A 16,264-nucleotide genomic window follows, 5' to 3' on the forward strand; every position below is an offset into this window, starting at 1 on the left:
CGTTATTACTGGACCCCATCCCCAAAGCCTGACTGCAGAGGGGGTAGCTGGGGATGTTGGGTGGGTGAAGGTCATCCTGGGGCACTCTTAAGCGGAAACGACTACATCAGCGCTACGAAGCAGCCTCTCGCACCTACTGGGCTTCCTGCGTACCAGTCCAGAAGCCACGCACTAGCCTTTACGCCATAGACTCTCCCCAGAACCCCTTGAGACCCTGTTACTAAGTCCATTTCCGAAAGCGGAAGCTGAGGCTTGGGTAAGTTTGGCCTCGTCCCAGGCCCCGCGGGCGTGACGGTGCCCAGAGTCCCTAGACTGTCTCCTGACCGGGGCGCTGCTCTGGAGGTGAGGCGGCAATGGCCCCGGAAGCCGAGGATGCTTCGGGACAGCCAGGCCGGGAGGCGAAAGATTAAGCGTCGCGGCGACCAGACCCCGGCGATTGGCTCCGCCCTCGCCACGCCCCCAAGCGGCTCCGTCAGTCCCTTTCCGCCTGCCGAGGGTGTCGGCCCGCCAGTGACGGCGTCCTCGGGTTCGGTCAACGTTGAGAGACCCAGAGACCCGCAGCGCCTGACCCAAGCCCCCTCCCGCGCCTGTCGCCCCCCTACCGGTCCCCCAGCTGGGCTGAGACCTGGGCACGGGGCGGCGCTCCCCGCGAGACCGGAGCTCGGGATCGGCATGGAGCCTGCGGCCTCCTAGCTGCCGAGCGCTCTCGCCCCGCCCCGCGCCTGCGTCACCGCGCCGCGCTCCGGCCGCCTCCCTCTGGGCCGCTCCTAGACCTCGCCAACGCAGCGCCGGAACCCCTTCACCCACGGTGTGCCAGGGAGTCTGGGGTTCTCAGGGCTGGGGCCGCGTCAGGGGAGCTCCAGACCTCAAGCTTTCCCTTCTAGGCGGCGGGCGGCTTAGCGGCGGGGACCGACCTTCTCTCCTCTTTCCGGGGAAGCCGGAGCCGCCTCCTGACTCAGCTCCACCCCTCTGGGGCCACTCATATCTACCCGGGATCCCGGGACCCTGGGAGCGAAGTTGCTCTAGAGGGAAACTGCTGAAACTCTGGCCTTCAGCTTGGCTCCTACCATCTCTCGGGTAGCCCTGAATTAACTCAAAGGTAATCCGCTCTGTGTTTTTTTGTTGGGATTAAGTTAATTCCTTTCTCTATTCAGGGCTTCCCTTATGGCTCAGCTGGTAAAGAACCCGCCTGCAATGTGGGAGACCTGGGTTGGGAAGATACCCTGGAGAAGGGAAAGGCTAGGCACTCCAGAATTCTGGTCTAGAGACTTTCACTTTCTCTATTCAATAAATAATTAGCAAGCACCTACTAAAGGGGCTTCCCAGGTAGTTCAGTTCAGTTCAGTCGCTCAGTCCTGTGCGACTCTTTGCGACCCCATGAATTGCAGCATGCCAGGCCTACCTGTCCATCACCAACTCCTGGAGTTCACCCAGACTCGCGTCCATCGAGTCAGTGATGCCATCCAGCCATCTCATTCTCGGTCGTCTCCTTCCTCTCCTGCCCCCAATCCCTCCCAGCATCAAAGTCCTTTCCAATGAGTCAACTCTTTGCATGAGGTGGCCAAAGTACTGGAGTTTCAGCTTTAGCATTATCCCTTCCAAAGAAATCCCAGGGTTGATCTCCTTCAGAATGGACTGGTTGGATCTCCTTGCAGTCCAAGAGACTCTCAAGAGTCTTCTCCAACACCACAGTTCAAAAGCATCAATTCTTAGGCACTCAGCCTTCTTCACAGTCCAACTCTCACATCCATACATGACCACTGGAAAAACCATAGCCTTGACTAGACGGATCTTAGTCGGCAAAGAAATGTCTGTTTTGAATATGCTATCTAGGTTGCTCATAACTTTTCTTCCAAGGAGTAAGCGTCTTTTAATTTCATGGCTGCAGTCACCATCTGCAGTGATTTTGGAGCCTGAAAAAATAAAGTCTGACACTGTTTCCACTATTTCTCCATCTATTTCCCATGGAGTGATGGGACCGGATGCCATGATCTTCATTTTCTGAATGTTGAGATTTAGGCCAACTTTTTCACTCTCCTCTTACTTTCATCAAGAGGCTTTTTAGTTCCTCTTCACTTTCTGCCATAAGGGTGGTATCATCTGCATATTTGAGGTTATTGATATTTCTCCCGGCAATCTTGATTCCAGCTTGTGTTTCTTCCAGTCCAGCATTTCTCACGATGTACTCTGCATAGAAGTTAAATAAGCAGGGTGACAATATACAGCCTTGACGTACTCCTTTTCCTATTTGGAACCAGTCTGTTGTTCCATGTCCAGTTCTAATTGTTGCTTCGGCTTCCCAGGTGGGAAGAATCCCCCTGCCAAGCAGGAGACCCGGGTTAGATCCCTGGGTTGGGAAGATCCCCTGAAGGAGGGCATGACAACCCACTCCAGTATTCTTGCCTGGGAAATCCCATGGACAGAGGAGCCCAGGGGCTGCAGTCCATAGGGTCTCAAGAGTCGGACATGACTGAGCAAGTGAAGAACAACGCTTCAGATAATCACAAAGGGTCATAAAGGGCGCGCACTGCCCAGGGGTGCCTGACCCAGGCTAGGCTGTTAACTCAGGGCTGTGTCTCCTCCAAGACAGAGTGTCCTTTGCTAACTTGCCATACAGTTAACTGGGTGGTGGTTCTGAGACAGGCTGGGTGGGACCAGGGACTCTTTGCTGCAGGGCTTGCACCTGCTCATAAGTCCCCTTGAGCAACAAAATACAAAGAAACTATAAGAGACTGAAAATAAGTGCCTGCATGCTAAGTTGGGGAAAATTATGGACTAGATACAAAAGACCAAAAACCCAGTTGTCACTTCTGAAGAGCTGGGAGCCAAAGCAAATACTGCAGATGCCCCCTTGCACACATCACCAAAGGGGTGGGCAAACTACCTAGGCCACCCCTCCAGCGCAAGCCCTGGAACACACCCCTAACAACCCTACCGTCACCCTATGTAAGGAACCAGCTCACCAAGCTGAGACCCCCCACCCCGACCTCTGCTCCCACCCCTGCACTCCTGGAGCTAGCCAGGGAGCAAGGAAACCTGTTATTTGGATTTCTTTCCTTCCTACTCTAGTGGAGGTCCCAATAAAGGCTTACTTGAACTTCCTATCTGGCATCTTATCAATTTCTGTTGCTAAGGAGGGCAAAAACCCTGGTCAGTAACAGTCCCTGCCCTGGTTGAGGCCCTAATTTAGCTAACTGTTGAGTGAAGATAATGCAACTTAACAGTACTTATTGAACACCTGCTGTGTGCCGGGCACCTTCATAAATTCTAGAAAGTGAAAGTCACTCAGTCGTGTCTGACTCTTTGCGACCCCATGGACTATACAGTCCATGGAATTCTCCAGGCCAGAATACTGGAGTGGGTAGCCTTTTGCATCTCCAAGGGAATCTTCCCAACCCAGGGTTCGAACCTAGGTCTTTTGCATTGTAGGTGGATTCTTGACCAGCTGAGCCACTATAAATTCTTAGGCTTCATCCAGTGTCAGTAAAGCTCTGGACAGTGAAAAAAACAACAGTAAGTAGTGCCTGTGGTGGCACTGCTGACCCAGCAAGAGGTGTAGGCAAGAGCTGCCCAAGAAACCTGCATGCCTCACTCCCCAGCTGGTGGCCAGGCCTCCAGAGGAAGCTGCTGGGCTGTGGGGGTCAGCAGCTCTTCCAGTGGTCTGTCCCTATTAGGCAAGAGCTGCCCAAGAAACCTGCATGCCTCACTCCCCAGCTGGTGGCCAGGCCTCCAGAGGAAGCTGCTGGGCTGTGGGGGTCAGCAGCTCTTCCAGTCGTCTGTCCCAGGACCCTCATTCTTCGAAGTCTGGCTCCTGAAATGTCATCCCCTCTATGTACCTTGGACAGAGCCATACAAGTTGTACCTTCTGCAGGCCAGAGGCAGGACCTCCCATGAAGTTTGCCATTTTCCCCCAGAAAACACAGGGCACATGTTGGGCTGGGAATACCTTTTATTTGGCCACATGCAGCAGGGGTAGGACCAGAGCACAGCTCTCTTTCCAGCAGGAGGGAGAGGTGGGAACGTGGGCAGACAGGGTGGGAAGGTCCTGGGAATGGTAGTTCTGAGGGTAGGGTGGGGGCCTGGAATGCTCTCCAAGCTCCAGAGAGTGTGGTCTAGGCATGGAGATAGACAGGTGGTTCTTGAAAACCCCTATCCTATTCATTCAGGGTTCACATATCCCAGTTCTCAGGGACCAGTCCTGGCACTACCCCCACTCCCACCTGCCCTGGCTTACCCTGCACAGAGTTCCAGGGGGGTCTTTTGGAGAGCCCTGCCCCCACTTAATACCTATGTGGCTTCTGGGGCTTCCCTGACAGTGAAGACCGTCTAGACCTGGCCAGGACCCCACCCACTGGGCCTATCTCAGACCAGGCCTGAGCCTCTGGGCCAAAGCCACCTCCCTGAGTAGGGGCACAGAGTCAGAGAGTTTGAAGGTGGTAGAGAAGGGGTCAGAGGATGGGCCAGCAGAACCCTCTTTCCACTCCTAGACCTGTCTGAGCTACACGGTTACCTCCCAGCATCTGTACTACATGGGGCAGTCACTGGCTTGCCGGAAGTCCTGACTGTCCCTGCTCTGAGGGCCCTGAAAGAAGACAGTGAGAAAGTGGCCCAGGGAGAGAAGGTAGACACACAGATCTGGGTTATCAGCAGAGCTTGGAGACCCTCCCTCAGAGGTGATAGGGGGAGGAGCCTGGGGGAATGACCTATGCCTCCCTAACCTCAGGGGCCCCATCATTCAGACTGAGATCCCTGGCAGAGAACTAGCTACCCATAACATATGAAGGCTGCACAAACAAAGAGGCTCCACAAAGTGGCAATTGGGGAGCTGGGGGCAAAGATTAACTAGGAGGTCTGGGGGAGCCTGGCCTCTACCTCCCTTTCCCAAGCCCAGCCCTTCTCTGACAGCAGTTTTTCAGTTGGGATTAGGTGGCTGGGGGCTTAGGGGTGTCATGGCAGTGGGGGCCCGATGGTGATGCTACTGTTGGTGACCCTCGGGCCATACCAGCCAGCCCAGTAGTGAGTGTCCACACCGCCATGCTGAAACCAGATATAGCGGACGCCGGGCGGATAGTTGGAGAAAGTGTGGGAGACCTGGTGGGGTGGGGCAGAGGAGGAAAGGAGAGTGGTCAGGGGAGTTGACCCTGAGGGTGGCACTGCCTGAGGGGGTGATGGGGCCAGGATGGGCTGAGGCCTTAGTGCTTGACCCGGAGTCAGGAGAATAGAATTTGAGTCCTTACTCTGATTTTGGGCAGACTACCTCCCTTGTCTATGCCTCAATTTCCTCATCTGTAAAATGGAGCAAAATCTTGCCGGATCCACTCCATGGGATTATCTAAGTGCAGCTCAAAGGAACTGAAGGAAACTTTACAAGCTGCCAAAAGATGTCCAGTCATCACTGAGCACACGTGGCTATTTAAGTTAAAATTAATTAACATTAGATAAAATTAAAAATTCAGTTCCTCAGCTACACTACAAACTGGCTCTTACTAAGTTTTCAGTTGTTGCGTGTGGCTCTGGGCTATCAAACTGGACAGGGCAGACAGACCGTTTCTGTCACTGCAGAAAGTTCTGGAGATCACTGGTCTAGATCAGGAGTTAGGAAACTGGTCTAGGGGCCCACTACCTGGTTTTATAAATAAAGTTTTACTGGAACACAGCCATGCCCTTTTGCTAAAGCTGCTTTCATGACAATGGCAGAGCTGATGAGCTGAGTAGTTGAGACAGAGACAGTACAGCCTGCAAAGCTTAAACTATTTGTATCTGGCCTTTTAAGAAAAAGATCACTGAACCCTGACCTAGACAATAGTTATAACTGGTAGTAATTAGTAGTAGTCAACCTTTTTGAACATATCTTTCCAAGCATCATTTCATTGAAGTCTTTTAGAGGTCAGAGCAGCCAAAGCCTAGGTCAGAAGCAGTGGAACTGGAATCTGAACCCAGGTCTGTGTGACTGCGGTCTCAGCCTTGGACAGTATGCCCCCATCCCCTTCACAACTTACACACCTCCCTTCATGACTCACACACCTCCCTCCACTTGGCATCGCTCTTCTGCTGGATCATTGCTGGGTCTGGCTGGAAGGTCCCCAGAGGTGCGTGTGCTGACGATAGGAGCTGAACACACAGCTGGTACTTGGACCCGCAGTCTGGCCTGGCTGCGAACCTGCAGGCAGTGGGAGGGCCCATTAGGGCCTTGGAGATGGGGGGCAGGGTAGGGGTGGGGCACCTGAGTGGCAGGCCCCCCCCACGCCCTTGCCCCAGGCACTTACCAGTCTTTGACCTCGATATCTGGCCTTGTGGTGTCCATCAGCTCCTCCCAGTACCCTTCGGCCTTGAGATCCACCACCTGGGACTTGAGGCAGGTGCTGGGGGTAGGTGGAGGGGTGGGAGGGGCTGGGGCTCGCCACCAGGGCCCTCTAGGGCTAGGCCTGCCCTTCCCAGAGCAGGAGAGGCCTCAAGGTGCAGTGACTTGGGCTTCCCCCCCTCCCGGAGACCCCATGGATCTTACTAATAAGAAGTCACGAAGTATTTCTTGACCTGGTCATTGGGGAATTCCTTCCTCTGGTCTTTGGAGAGATCTTCCACCTTCCACTCATCACCTCCATTCACGTCCAGGCTCCAGAATTCAAATCCCTCTGGTGGGAAAGCAGAGTTCACATCAAAGGGAGGCCCCCCTAGTGGTCAGCGCCTAAGCACCCCTTGCTCCCAGCATCTCTCTCTGGATTTCAGCAGCTTCCCTCAAGCCCCCAGCTGGGGAACCCTGCACATCCGGTGTGCCAGGCACCACCATGACTGACTTCTGCTGAGAATCCCGATGGTGGGAATGACTAGATGACTTCTGTTAGGGAATGCTCTGATGCCAGGCAGATCTGGATCTAGTCCCAGCTCTACCAATACTGGACTCTGTGACCTTATGCAAGCTGCTTTCTCTCTCTGAGCCTTGGTTTCATCCTCTGTAAACGGGTCAGGAACAGAGACTGGAAAACTTTTTCCACAAAGTGTCAAGTTTTGTGGGCTACATATTGACTATCACATAAAACCTTAGAAATTCTTCTTAGCTCCTGGGCCAGATTTGGCCTATGGACTATGGTATGTCAACTGCTGGTCCAGAACATAGCTGTTGGGGAGTCAGGTGAGGAGGCATCTGAAAGCTCTGGACAGCTTTGGGTGGTTTTATTATTTCACTCCAGAATTTGACCACATAATGGAGAATGAGGTTCCTATCCCATCCCAGTGTCTAATTAATCAGTTACAACACAGCAACAGAAAGGGGGGCCTCTGGATAACCACAGAAGTCATGTTTCACCTGCTGCTGGAATGTGTTGGAAAGATTAGATCTCTCCCTCTTTCATGAGCAAAGTCACCTTTGTCCTCTGGGACACTCCTAATAGGCTTAATCCTGGAGTCTGGGAACCAGGCCAAGAAAATATGGTTCTGACTTCTGGGTCTTGTGTCCTGGGCACAATTAGTCCCAACTGGCCAACATTCCTTCTCAGAAAGGTCACTGGGGAAATAACCTTAAGAGTGGAATAGGAAATGCCACTGTTGGCCTCAGTTTTCCCATCTGAAAGATGGGTGCCTAACAGCACTTACCTCTTAGGATTACTGCAAGAGGATGAAAGGCATTAAGCCCCCTAAAATGCCTGGCTGGCTCATTGTTAGAGCTTAATGAATGTTAGCTGACATCACAACAGTATGTGTGTTTGGGGGTATGTCAGATCCAGTCAGCATCCCACCTTCGGCACATGGGTTATGCAGGAGGTTCCTGTGGAGGCTGCGGAGGAAGTAGAAGACCTTCCAGTCGGCCACAGGCTGGTCCCAGTCCTCGGTGATGAAGCCCTCGCGCAGGCACTTGCGCTTCCAGAGGGTCACGAGATCGATGAGGTCACGCCAGAGGCTGCAGACCAGGCGGCAGCGCAGCAGCAGCTGGCGGGCAGGCACGTGTGTAAACAACTCGAGCAGGATGTTCTCAGGCAGCTCGTTGATGTTCCCCACCGCCATAGCTCTCCTGTGGGCATTGGCAAGCTACACTGCAGACCTGGCCCCCTCCCGAGGGCCAGGTACTCACAGCACCCTGTGGTGGAGGTTCTCCTCCCAGCTCTGCCACTGATTGTCTCAGGAAAGTCACCGGGCTTCTCTGAGCCTCAGTTTCCTGCTCTGTAAAGTGGGGCTAGGAACAGTACTTACCTCCTGGAAAGGGTTCAAGGACCTCTCTCAGGAGAAGCTCAGTAAAAGGTGAGCTCTGGTTTTTTTTTTACTGGCACCTCACAATAGCCCCTAAGGGAGGCGAAGGAGGCAGAAGAGGTGGGATCTGCCCGAGGCCACACGGACAGAAGCAGCGGAAAGGAGCCTGAGCCCTTTCTGAGTCTAGAGCCAGCCTTTTTCAATAGGCCAGTCTTTCGCCTGGATATACAAACGCAAAGCCCCGCAGCCTGTCTGGCACCTTCTTCTCATTCTCTCTCCCATCCTCAAAACAGAGGAGGGGAAAGCATAATTGTCATTGTCTTCGACCGACGTCCAAAGGGCTCAAGCCACGTTTCCGAGACCACGGAGGAAATGACCTGCCTGGGTGAGACTGGAGAAGCGGTAGGCGAGGCTGAGCCGTCTTTCCTATACCCCCATCCCCATCCCCGTGGCTGGGCTCCAGGCCCAGGTGCCCTCGCGCGTCTTCGACTTCCCATCCCTCCTTGTGGCTTTCAAAGTCTAGGCTTGGACCCCTGCCCATCGATGGCGACCCCAGTTGGGTCTCTTGCCCGCGCCGCCGCCCGAGGCCGCTCCGCGCAACCCAGCCGCCTGGGCCTTGTTCGCGCTGGGCCTCTCTCGGCACACTGCGGCGGGGCCCGGAAGCACCGAGGCCCCCGACCCCCGCAACCCTCATCCTCGCCCCGGCGCTCCCCACGCCAACTCCCACCGGTTACCTGCGCTCGGCCGCCGCTATGCGATCCCGTTTGGCAGCCGGGGCTGAGCCTGCCTGGACCTGCAGTCGCGGTGGGTGGGGCCTCGCCTACGCCGCCGACCAAGCCCCGCCCCGGCCCCGCCCCCGCGGCCCGCTCCGGTCCCCGCCTCTTGGGGAGCACTAGGCTTGGGACGCCCCCCTCACTGATGTAGGAAAATTACCTGGGGTGGCGGGGGTGGGGCAGGCGGTGCCGGGAGGAGCTTCTGCCCTCTTCCTCCAACTGGCCCGCGCACCCTCCGCCCCTCACCGCCTCCTCCAAGCAGTCACCCCAGGAGGGCGCAGGGAGACGCCCGGAATTGGGCTCCCCCTCCTCCTACATTAAAAAACAAAAACAAAACCCGACCTTTCCGGGCCTCCTGGGTCTGCCAAGGAACCGGGAGCCTCCGGCCTCTGGTCGATCGCTCCGGACTGCAGGGCGTCCCGGCGCGGGGCCAAACGCTGGGCGGGGGCGGAGGCGGGGGCCTTTAAAAGGCTCAGTCGGCCGGGACCCGACCCAGACGCGGGCAGCGCCTGGACTCGCCGCCGCCGCCTCGGGACTCGGACAGCCCCGCAGCGCTCCGGGTCCTCCTCCTCTCGCGAACGCCCTCCGCAACGATGGACGGAGACGGTGACCCAGGTAGCCTCCGCCACCGGATCCACTCGCTCAGTCTAGGAGGGGTGACCGGGGCAGGCGGGCGAATGCTATGGAGAGGGCGCATCAGAGAGCGAGGGGGCCCCCCAGACCCAGAGCGGCAAACTTTCACCCAAGCAGAGCCCTTGAGACAGTCTCTAAGGAGCACAGCCTTCTGTCTGGTATCTTGATGTGCGGGAGGCCTTGAGAGATGACAGGCAAAGGGAGGACTCCTGGGTCCCATTTAATCCGCAGATAGCATAGGAGCACGTTCCTTCCTCCTCTTGGCTTCCTGAGGGTCTGATGACCGGGATCTGGGACCCATCTGTGATGGAAGAGGCCGCAAGCCTTTTTATTCCATCAGCTTCTTGCATTTGCCAACTCTGGGCCGTGAGTTGTCTGAATCCCCACGAATTTCTTGGGGTTACTGCCCTCTCCCCACCTTATCCAAGCCTTCCTCCTGGGATCCCTTGTCTGGAGGGGCTATCCTCATTTGGTTGGCTGGATGCCCAGTGGGCACCAGGCCAGTGGTGAGAGAGTTCAGGCGTCAGCTCTAGCTGATGCTTAGAGCCCTTTGAGACTGCCCAGTCATCTTGTCTGGCACCAAAGACCCCCTCCTCATCTCTAGGAATTCCTGCTGGGCCTGGAGGGGTTGCTTGCTGAGTCAGGGTGGGAACAAGACCTGCCCACTCCCAGATTCCCTCACCTGTTTGTCATCAGGCCCATCTGAGAGGCCATTGCTTGGGGGAGACAATGGGTAACAGTGATGCTCACTAGGGTGGCCGAGATGCCCTGCCCCACCCTCTAGCCCTGAAAATCCTACCTCCTTCAGCTCTTACTCCCAATCCATGGCCCCCTTGCCACACCTTTCATAGGACCCAGAATGGGTTCCTGCTTTTTCCCAGGGCCCAGCTATTCCCCGGACTCAAGGGCCCAATCCAAGTGAGTGAATAAGCCTCGGAGGCAGTTTCCAGGACCCAGATAACTTTCCGAAGGCAACAATGTGGGGAGTTGTATTTGCTCCAGAGAGGGTGGGGGGCCTGTAATCAGATCTGGGGCCTTGAGTGCCAGGCCTGGGGCCAGGAGAGGGGACTGGGCGAGGTGCACCTTTCTGGGGAGCATCAGGTGTCCACCAGGGCCAGGGCAGGGCAGGGCAGGGGGAGGGGTAGAGAGGTGAGGACACTGGGCCCAGCTCCCTGGAGAGCTGTGGGCAGCAGGGCAGGCAGGTGACATGGCTTCAGGGCAGGCATTTTCCTCTACGCCATCTCCACCATTCTACGGTGTGACTTGGGAGAGGCCAGTAAGCCTCTCTGGGCCTCAGTTGCCTCCTGGCCAGAGGGGTGGGTAAAGCACCATATCATAAAGATGTGGCAAAAAATAATAATAATAAAAGCTAATAATGAAGGGAACTGTGCTAACTAATAAGATCCACTGAATAAGATATCCTGAGGACTCCCTGTGTGCTCCGGGGTCTGAAGAGATAAACCCTGATTCGGCTCTCAGGGGTCTGACTGGGGTTTAGGGGTGGGGAATGCTGCATGTGAGGAGGTGAAGGACTGGCTGGCCAGGTCCTGGCAACCCCCAGCCTTGGGTCTGGGCCCTACCTGTTCCTCCCCTGGTGTCTGGCCTGTTTCCGCCACTGCCTTGGCTTTCTAGGGCCCAGCCCTTAGGGAACCCTCCCCACCCCTTCTTAGGTCTGAGAGCAATGGCCTCCCCCATCACTCAGAGTGGCTCCATCTCCTCCTCACTGTCTCCAGGGAAACTGGGCACACAGTATCTGCTTATTCAAGGCTCGGATGGCCCAGCTGAGGCCAGCCAGGATCCAAAAGACAGTTCAGCCCACAGCTCCTGACATGGGTCCCTCTCATAATTTAGAATGCCCTTGCCCACTCCTCAGCGGAGGTGATCATCAGTACCATTGGAATGCCTTGGTGCAGGGATTATTCCTATTTTATAGACAGGGAAGCTGAGGGCCAGGGATAGGAAAAGGAGTGAAGAAACCCTCCTTCCCAAGTACGTGTTACACCTCCCTGTTTGACACACACATTGTCTTTTAAGGAGCCTCCCTCCCCCATCTGCAAGCCCCTGTTTCTTCTTCCCTTCAGGCCTCAGGTCCCTGTGTCCCCTGCCTGAATACCAGCATTGTGATCTTTGGCAAGTCATTCCACACCTCTGAGCCTGAGCATTTTCACCTGTGAAATAAAAATTATAACTCCCAACTCCACGAATTATTTTCTCAAGGCTGTGGTGGTTAAAGGCAGCTCTGGAGCTTGATGGTGTGCTCAGTTGCCTCAGTCATGTCTGATTCTTTTTGACCCCATGTGACCAGGCTCCTCCATCCGTGGGATTCTTCAGGCAAGAACACTGGAGTGGGTTGCCATGCCATGCCATGGTTGTCATGCCTGACCCACAGATCGAACTCACATCTCTTGTATCTCCTGCATTGGCAGGTGGGTTCTTTTCCGAGAATCATCTCGGAAGCTCCATTGCCCGAGTTCAAATCCAGGTTCCAGTCACTCATTTGCTGTGTGATTCTGGGTGGTTTCACCTTTCAGTGCCTCAGTTTCCTTATCAACGGAATGGGATGGTAATACTGACAACCTTGAAGAGATGCTGTGATGATTTAAAGAGTAAATACAATTAAAATGTTTAGGATGAAATAGGGCCCAACTCTTGGTAGTGTTAGTCGCTCAGTCACGTCCAACTCTGCAACCCCATGGACTGTAGCCCTCAAGGCTTCTCAGTCCATGGGATTCTCCAAGCAAGAATACTGGAATAGGTAGCCATTCCTTTCTCCAGGGGATCTTCCCAACCCAGGAATCGAATCCAGGTCTCCTGCATTGCAGGCAGATTCTTTACGGTCTAAACGATCAGGAAAACCCAGCGCAATTGACAATAGCTGCTGACAGTGGGCAGGGGAGTGTGTCAGATGCCAGGCACTGGGGGTGAAGCAGTGAGTTGCCCAGATCCTGTTCTTCCCCTCATTCCCTCAGTCTAGTCCAAAGAAAGGTGTTTATAAACCATCACATTCTTGGATAAAAGCTAGAAAGGACGGAACTCCCAGTGGTGAGGTGAGAAGACTGTAATAGGGGAGGTCCAGAAGGGCTCCTTTGAGGAGGTGACTGGAGCAGAGATCTCAGAGGGCTGGCTGTTCAGAGGGATAAGGGACTTCCATGTGTCAGAAATATCATCAGTTATTGCTCTCGGCTCAGGTATGTATGTGGTGTACTGGATGTGCAAGGGAAACAGTCCTCTGAGGCCACTCTTCAGACCTGGGCCTGGTCGGTGGCCCCGGTCCCCTGGGCTTCCTCCACAAGGCCCTACTCTCGGGTCACGGAATCCGGCCCCAGTTGCGGACTGTCGGAGCGTGGGTGGAGGCGATGCCCTTCACATAGAGGTTGTGGGGCGCGGCGGGGGACAGTCGTGGGGAATCTCAGCCGCACCCCCGCCCCGCCCACCCTCAGAGAGCGTGGGCCAGCCGGAGGAGGCCAGCCCGGCGGAGCAGCAGGAGGAGGCGTGCGCGGAGGAGACGAGCGGCGGGGAGGAGCGGCCCGAGGACGAGGGGGAGGAGGAGGCGGCATACCTGGACGAGCTGCCCGAGCCGCTGCTGCTGCGTGTGCTGGCCGAGCTGCCGGCTGCCCAGCTGGTGCAGGCCTGCCGCCTGGTGTGCCTGCGCTGGAAGGAGCTGGTGGACGGCGCCCCCCTGTGGCTGCTCAAGTGCCAGCAGGAGGGGCTGGTGCCCCAGGAGGGCCCCGAGGACGAGCGCGACCACTGGCAACAGTTCTACTTCCTGAGCAAGAGGCGGCGCAACCTGCTGCGCAACCCGTGTGGGGAAGGTGAGGGGTCGCGCCCTGTCACCTGGCCTTGGGAGCTCAGCTTCCCCTTCTCTACAATGGGCCGTAACAAGGCCAGCCTGCTTTGAGCGGTAGATGAGATAAAGTGCTTGGCGCTGTGCCCAGCGAAGAGTATCCCCAACACAGACTGTAGTATTATCTTTCTGTCTTGCTCCCTGGGTTAGGTTTGTGGGGGGGGGGGGTCCGCTCTCCCTGGGGGTCCTTTCATCCCCGGGAATCTGGGGCAAGACAGATCCCGCGGAAGACCCTCCCGAGAGCGTGAGGAAATCCGGCAGAAAACCAGGAAGTGTTCACCGTTTACCTCCACCACCCTCTGCCCAACGTTCAAGGACCACGTTCGCCCTCCCTCTACGATGGGGGCAAGAGCCAGTCCCCCCACACCCTCGCAGGGACGGGGTGGCCAGCGTGGGGCTGTTGTGTTCCTACAGAGGACCTGGAGGGCTGGTGCGACGTGGAGCACGGTGGGGACGGCTGGAGGGTGGAGGAGCTGCCCGGAGACTGTGGGATGGAATTCACCCATGATGAGAGCGTCAAGAAGTACTTTGCCTCCTCCTTCGAGTAAGGAGAAGGGGGACGGATGGGAAGGGGAGGGGAGGAGCCTCCACTCCATCCTAACCCCCAGTCTCCCAGGTGGTGTCGCAAAGCGCAGATCATTGATCTGCAGGCTGAGGGCTACTGGGAGGAGCTACTGGACACCACTCAGCCGGCCATCGTGGTGAAGGACTGGTGAGCGGCCGGCGGGCTAGGGGAGTGGGGGCGAGGGCCAACTGGAACCGGCTACCCCGCTTCAGGGACCCCTGCCTCCCAACTCTAGAGGCTGCGACAACATGGGCCACAGGTTTTCAGGAGAAGGTGGAAATCTGCCTCCCCTCTTGAGTTTTAAATGTTGACAAGCTTTTTTGGTTTTGTTTTTCAACATCCATCTGCGATCCAAACAAGAAGTTTCTCGGCAGGTTTGGTTTTGGTCCCAAGGTTCGGTCTGGCCCATCTGGGATTTAGTTCTTGGGTTCGGACCTTGAGCGAGTCATTTTCTCTCTCTGGCCTCGGTTTCCTTATCTGTAAAATGGGGTCATTGGTAGTACCGGCCGACAGGGTTAATTTCCGTTAAGAGCTGGGCCCAGAGTATCGGCTCAGCAGGGCTGAAGCCTGCCCGGGGCGCTCGCTCTCTCCCTCTGGGTAGGTACTCGGGCCGCAGAGACGCCGGCTGCCTGTACGAGCTCACGGTGAAGCTGCTGTCGGAGCACGAGGACGTGCTGGCCGAGTTCAACAGCGGGCAGGTGGCAGTGCCGGCGGACAGCGACGACGGTGGCTGGATTGAGGTGAGCTCGGAGGCCGGAGGGCGGCCGGCGGGGCCTGGACGCGAGGGGCGGGGCTTGTAGAAACCCCGCCCACGGGGCTTGTGGGCGGGGCTAGCCTGGGCTGTAGGAGAGATCCGAAGGAGGGATGCTGCGCTGAAAAGTCCAGGGGACTAGAGGAGAGTCAGGGCGCCGGGGTAGGGGTGGCTGGGGGAGGCCCCAGGGCTCTGAGTCTGACCCTCCCCTAACTCCCCACCTCTAGATCTCCCACACCTTCACCGACTATGGCCCCGGCGTCCGCTTCGTCCGCTTCGAGCACGGGGGACAGGACTGCGTCTACTGGAAGGGCTGGTTCGGGGCCCGGGTGACCAACAGCAGCGTGTGGGTGGAGCCCTGAGTGACCTGTCTTCCAGCCTCTCCTAGCTGCCTTGGAGGGGCAGAGGCCCGGGATTAGATAGGCCTTAGTAGCATCCTCACCCTCCCCACCCCCACGCACTCCTCTCGGTCCCATACTCTAAGCCCAGCCTCCACACAGGAAGAGAGAGGTTTTGTTGGTATATATTTGCATCCAGAAAATAAGATGGGTGAGAGTGTGGGTCTGCATTGGGCTGACCACTAAATCCCTTAGCACTTGTCCTCTAGCACAGTGCCTGCCACTGTGGGCGTTCAATAAATATTATTTGTCAGACGAAGGAATGAATGAACAAACGGATGAATGAACCGCCCTCCCTTCACTCAGTCTCTATCTCTTGAGGGCCTCTGTCCCAGTCTGGAAAAACACTTGGTGGGGTTCCAGCTGCTCTGGTTTCCAGGGGCCCTTGGGCGGGTGCAGAGCCAGCCGGGCCTGGACCCACGGGACAAAGCTGGGATTGTGAGGCCGAGGATGGGGAGCTGAGCCTGGCGCCTGACTGACACCCAAACTGCCCAGAAGCCAGAACAGGGCGTGTGTGGGGGCTCCCTTCCTGGCCTCTCTTGATCCCTTGCCCTGTTCCTTTCTGAAGGCAGGATGGTGAGTGAGGCAGCACCTAGTCTATGGTACCAGTTCTCTTGGACCCATGATTAGTGCTAGTGGCTCAAGGTGGGAGATTCAGGTGGGGAGGTGACCAGGTGGGAGGCTTGGTGTCCCTCTTCAGTTCATACCCACTTCATGCTGTCTTCCTTGGCCTAGTATTGGACTGGACAGGAGTCATTAGCATCTGGTCTCATGGGTCATTTTCCAAGCCCTGCCCAGAGGCTAGCCCCTGGCACTGATTCAAAGGGAGAGGTGGAGGGAAGGATGTGTACCAGGCTCTGGGCCAGGAACTCCTTTTCTGGCCTCCCCAACAGCTCTCAAACCCACGCTTCTCCCCAGGACTCTCAGCTGCTGGTCTTGATGGTGGTTGAGGGTCTTGAGAAATCTGTTCTCTCCAAAAAGATGACCAATAAAATCTCCCTGCCCCTCCAGCTTTCCTTGATGCCACCTGCTGGTCAGTGGGCTTGCAGAGTTTAAGCAGCAGCCTGCCTGCCTTTGTTCTTTGGTTCATTTATTCACCCATGACTCCTGAAATCTCAA

The 16,264-nt window shown here is 56.2% G+C and overlaps 3 protein-coding genes across 10 annotated transcripts in view; 1 reads left to right on the plus strand and 2 right to left on the minus strand.

The window, feature by feature from the left end:
• The window catches only part of FBXO6 (F-box protein 6), a 21,284-nt gene extending 19,777 nt beyond the window's left edge, over window positions 1-1,507 (minus strand). For 2 of the 4 annotated variants that reach the window (XM_042257257.1, XM_060396487.1), the window contains exon 1: window positions 626-708. The gene's annotated coding sequence lies outside the window, so the exon portion shown is untranslated. Of the gene's footprint in view, window positions 1-602; window positions 709-1,402 lie in introns of those variants that run through there. The other 2 variants (XM_060396488.1, XM_042257259.1) reach the window with 2 other exon arrangements.
• FBXO2 (F-box protein 2) lies at window positions 475-15,404 on the plus strand. Of its 2 annotated transcripts, XM_060396486.1 has the most exons (7): window positions 475-9,569; window positions 11,893-12,013; window positions 13,028-13,399; window positions 13,846-13,975; window positions 14,048-14,143; window positions 14,598-14,736; window positions 14,975-15,404. In XM_060396486.1, the coding sequence occupies exons 2-7, from the start codon at window positions 11,953-11,955 to the stop codon at window positions 15,107-15,109; spliced, it is 933 nt and encodes a 310-aa protein (XP_060252469.1). In that variant the 5' UTR covers window positions 475-9,569; window positions 11,893-11,952; the 3' UTR covers window positions 15,110-15,404. The 2 variants fall into 2 exon arrangements, with proteins under 2 accessions (XP_060252469.1, XP_042113185.1); XM_042257251.2 differs by lacking the exon at window positions 11,893-12,013.
• LOC101112585 (F-box only protein 44) lies at window positions 3,932-8,987 on the minus strand. Of its 4 annotated transcripts, none has more exons than XM_012187332.3 (6): window positions 8,916-8,987; window positions 7,734-8,005; window positions 6,535-6,632; window positions 6,267-6,362; window positions 6,025-6,160; window positions 3,932-5,091 (listed from the first exon to the last, which is right to left on the minus strand). In XM_012187332.3, the coding sequence occupies exons 2-6, from the start codon at window positions 7,996-7,998 to the stop codon at window positions 4,976-4,978; spliced, it is 711 nt and encodes a 236-aa protein (XP_012042722.1). In that variant the 5' UTR covers window positions 7,999-8,005; window positions 8,916-8,987; the 3' UTR covers window positions 3,932-4,975. The 4 variants fall into 4 exon arrangements, with proteins under 4 accessions (XP_012042722.1, XP_012042718.1, XP_042113197.1 ...); XM_012187328.3 differs by having other exon boundaries at window positions 6,506-6,632; XM_042257263.1 differs by having other exon boundaries at window positions 7,734-8,572.
• Window positions 15,405-16,264: the final 860 nt, after the last annotated feature.

The sequence above is a fragment of the Ovis aries genome, chromosome 12 (assembly GCF_016772045.2).
Source record: "Ovis aries strain OAR_USU_Benz2616 breed Rambouillet chromosome 12, ARS-UI_Ramb_v3.0, whole genome shotgun sequence".
NCBI classification, from domain to species: Eukaryota; Metazoa; Chordata; class Mammalia; order Artiodactyla; family Bovidae; genus Ovis; species Ovis aries.

Bases quoted from the DNA above. Each gene is read 5' to 3' on its own strand.
- LOC101112585 (XM_012187328.3), bottom strand. From the start codon at position 7,998: ATGGCGGTGGGGAACATCAACGAGCTGCCTGAGAACATCCTGCTCGAG. The intron at 6,633-7,733 runs GTGGGATGCTGA...CTTTCCCACCAG, and splicing joins GCATAACCCATGTGCCGAAG to AGGGATTTGAATTCTGGAGC. The intron at 6,363-6,505 runs GTAAGATCCATG...ACCTACCCCCAG, and splicing joins TACTTCGTGACTTCTTATTA to CACCTGCCTCAAGTCCCAGG.
- FBXO2 (XM_060396486.1), top strand. From the start codon at position 11,953: ATGGTTGTCATGCCTGACCCACAGATCGAACTCACATCTCTTGTATCT. The intron at 12,014-13,027 runs GTGGGTTCTTTT...GCCCACCCTCAG, and splicing joins TGTATCTCCTGCATTGGCAG to AGAGCGTGGGCCAGCCGGAG. The intron at 13,976-14,047 runs GTAAGGAGAAGG...CCAGTCTCCCAG, and splicing joins TACTTTGCCTCCTCCTTCGA to GTGGTGTCGCAAAGCGCAGA.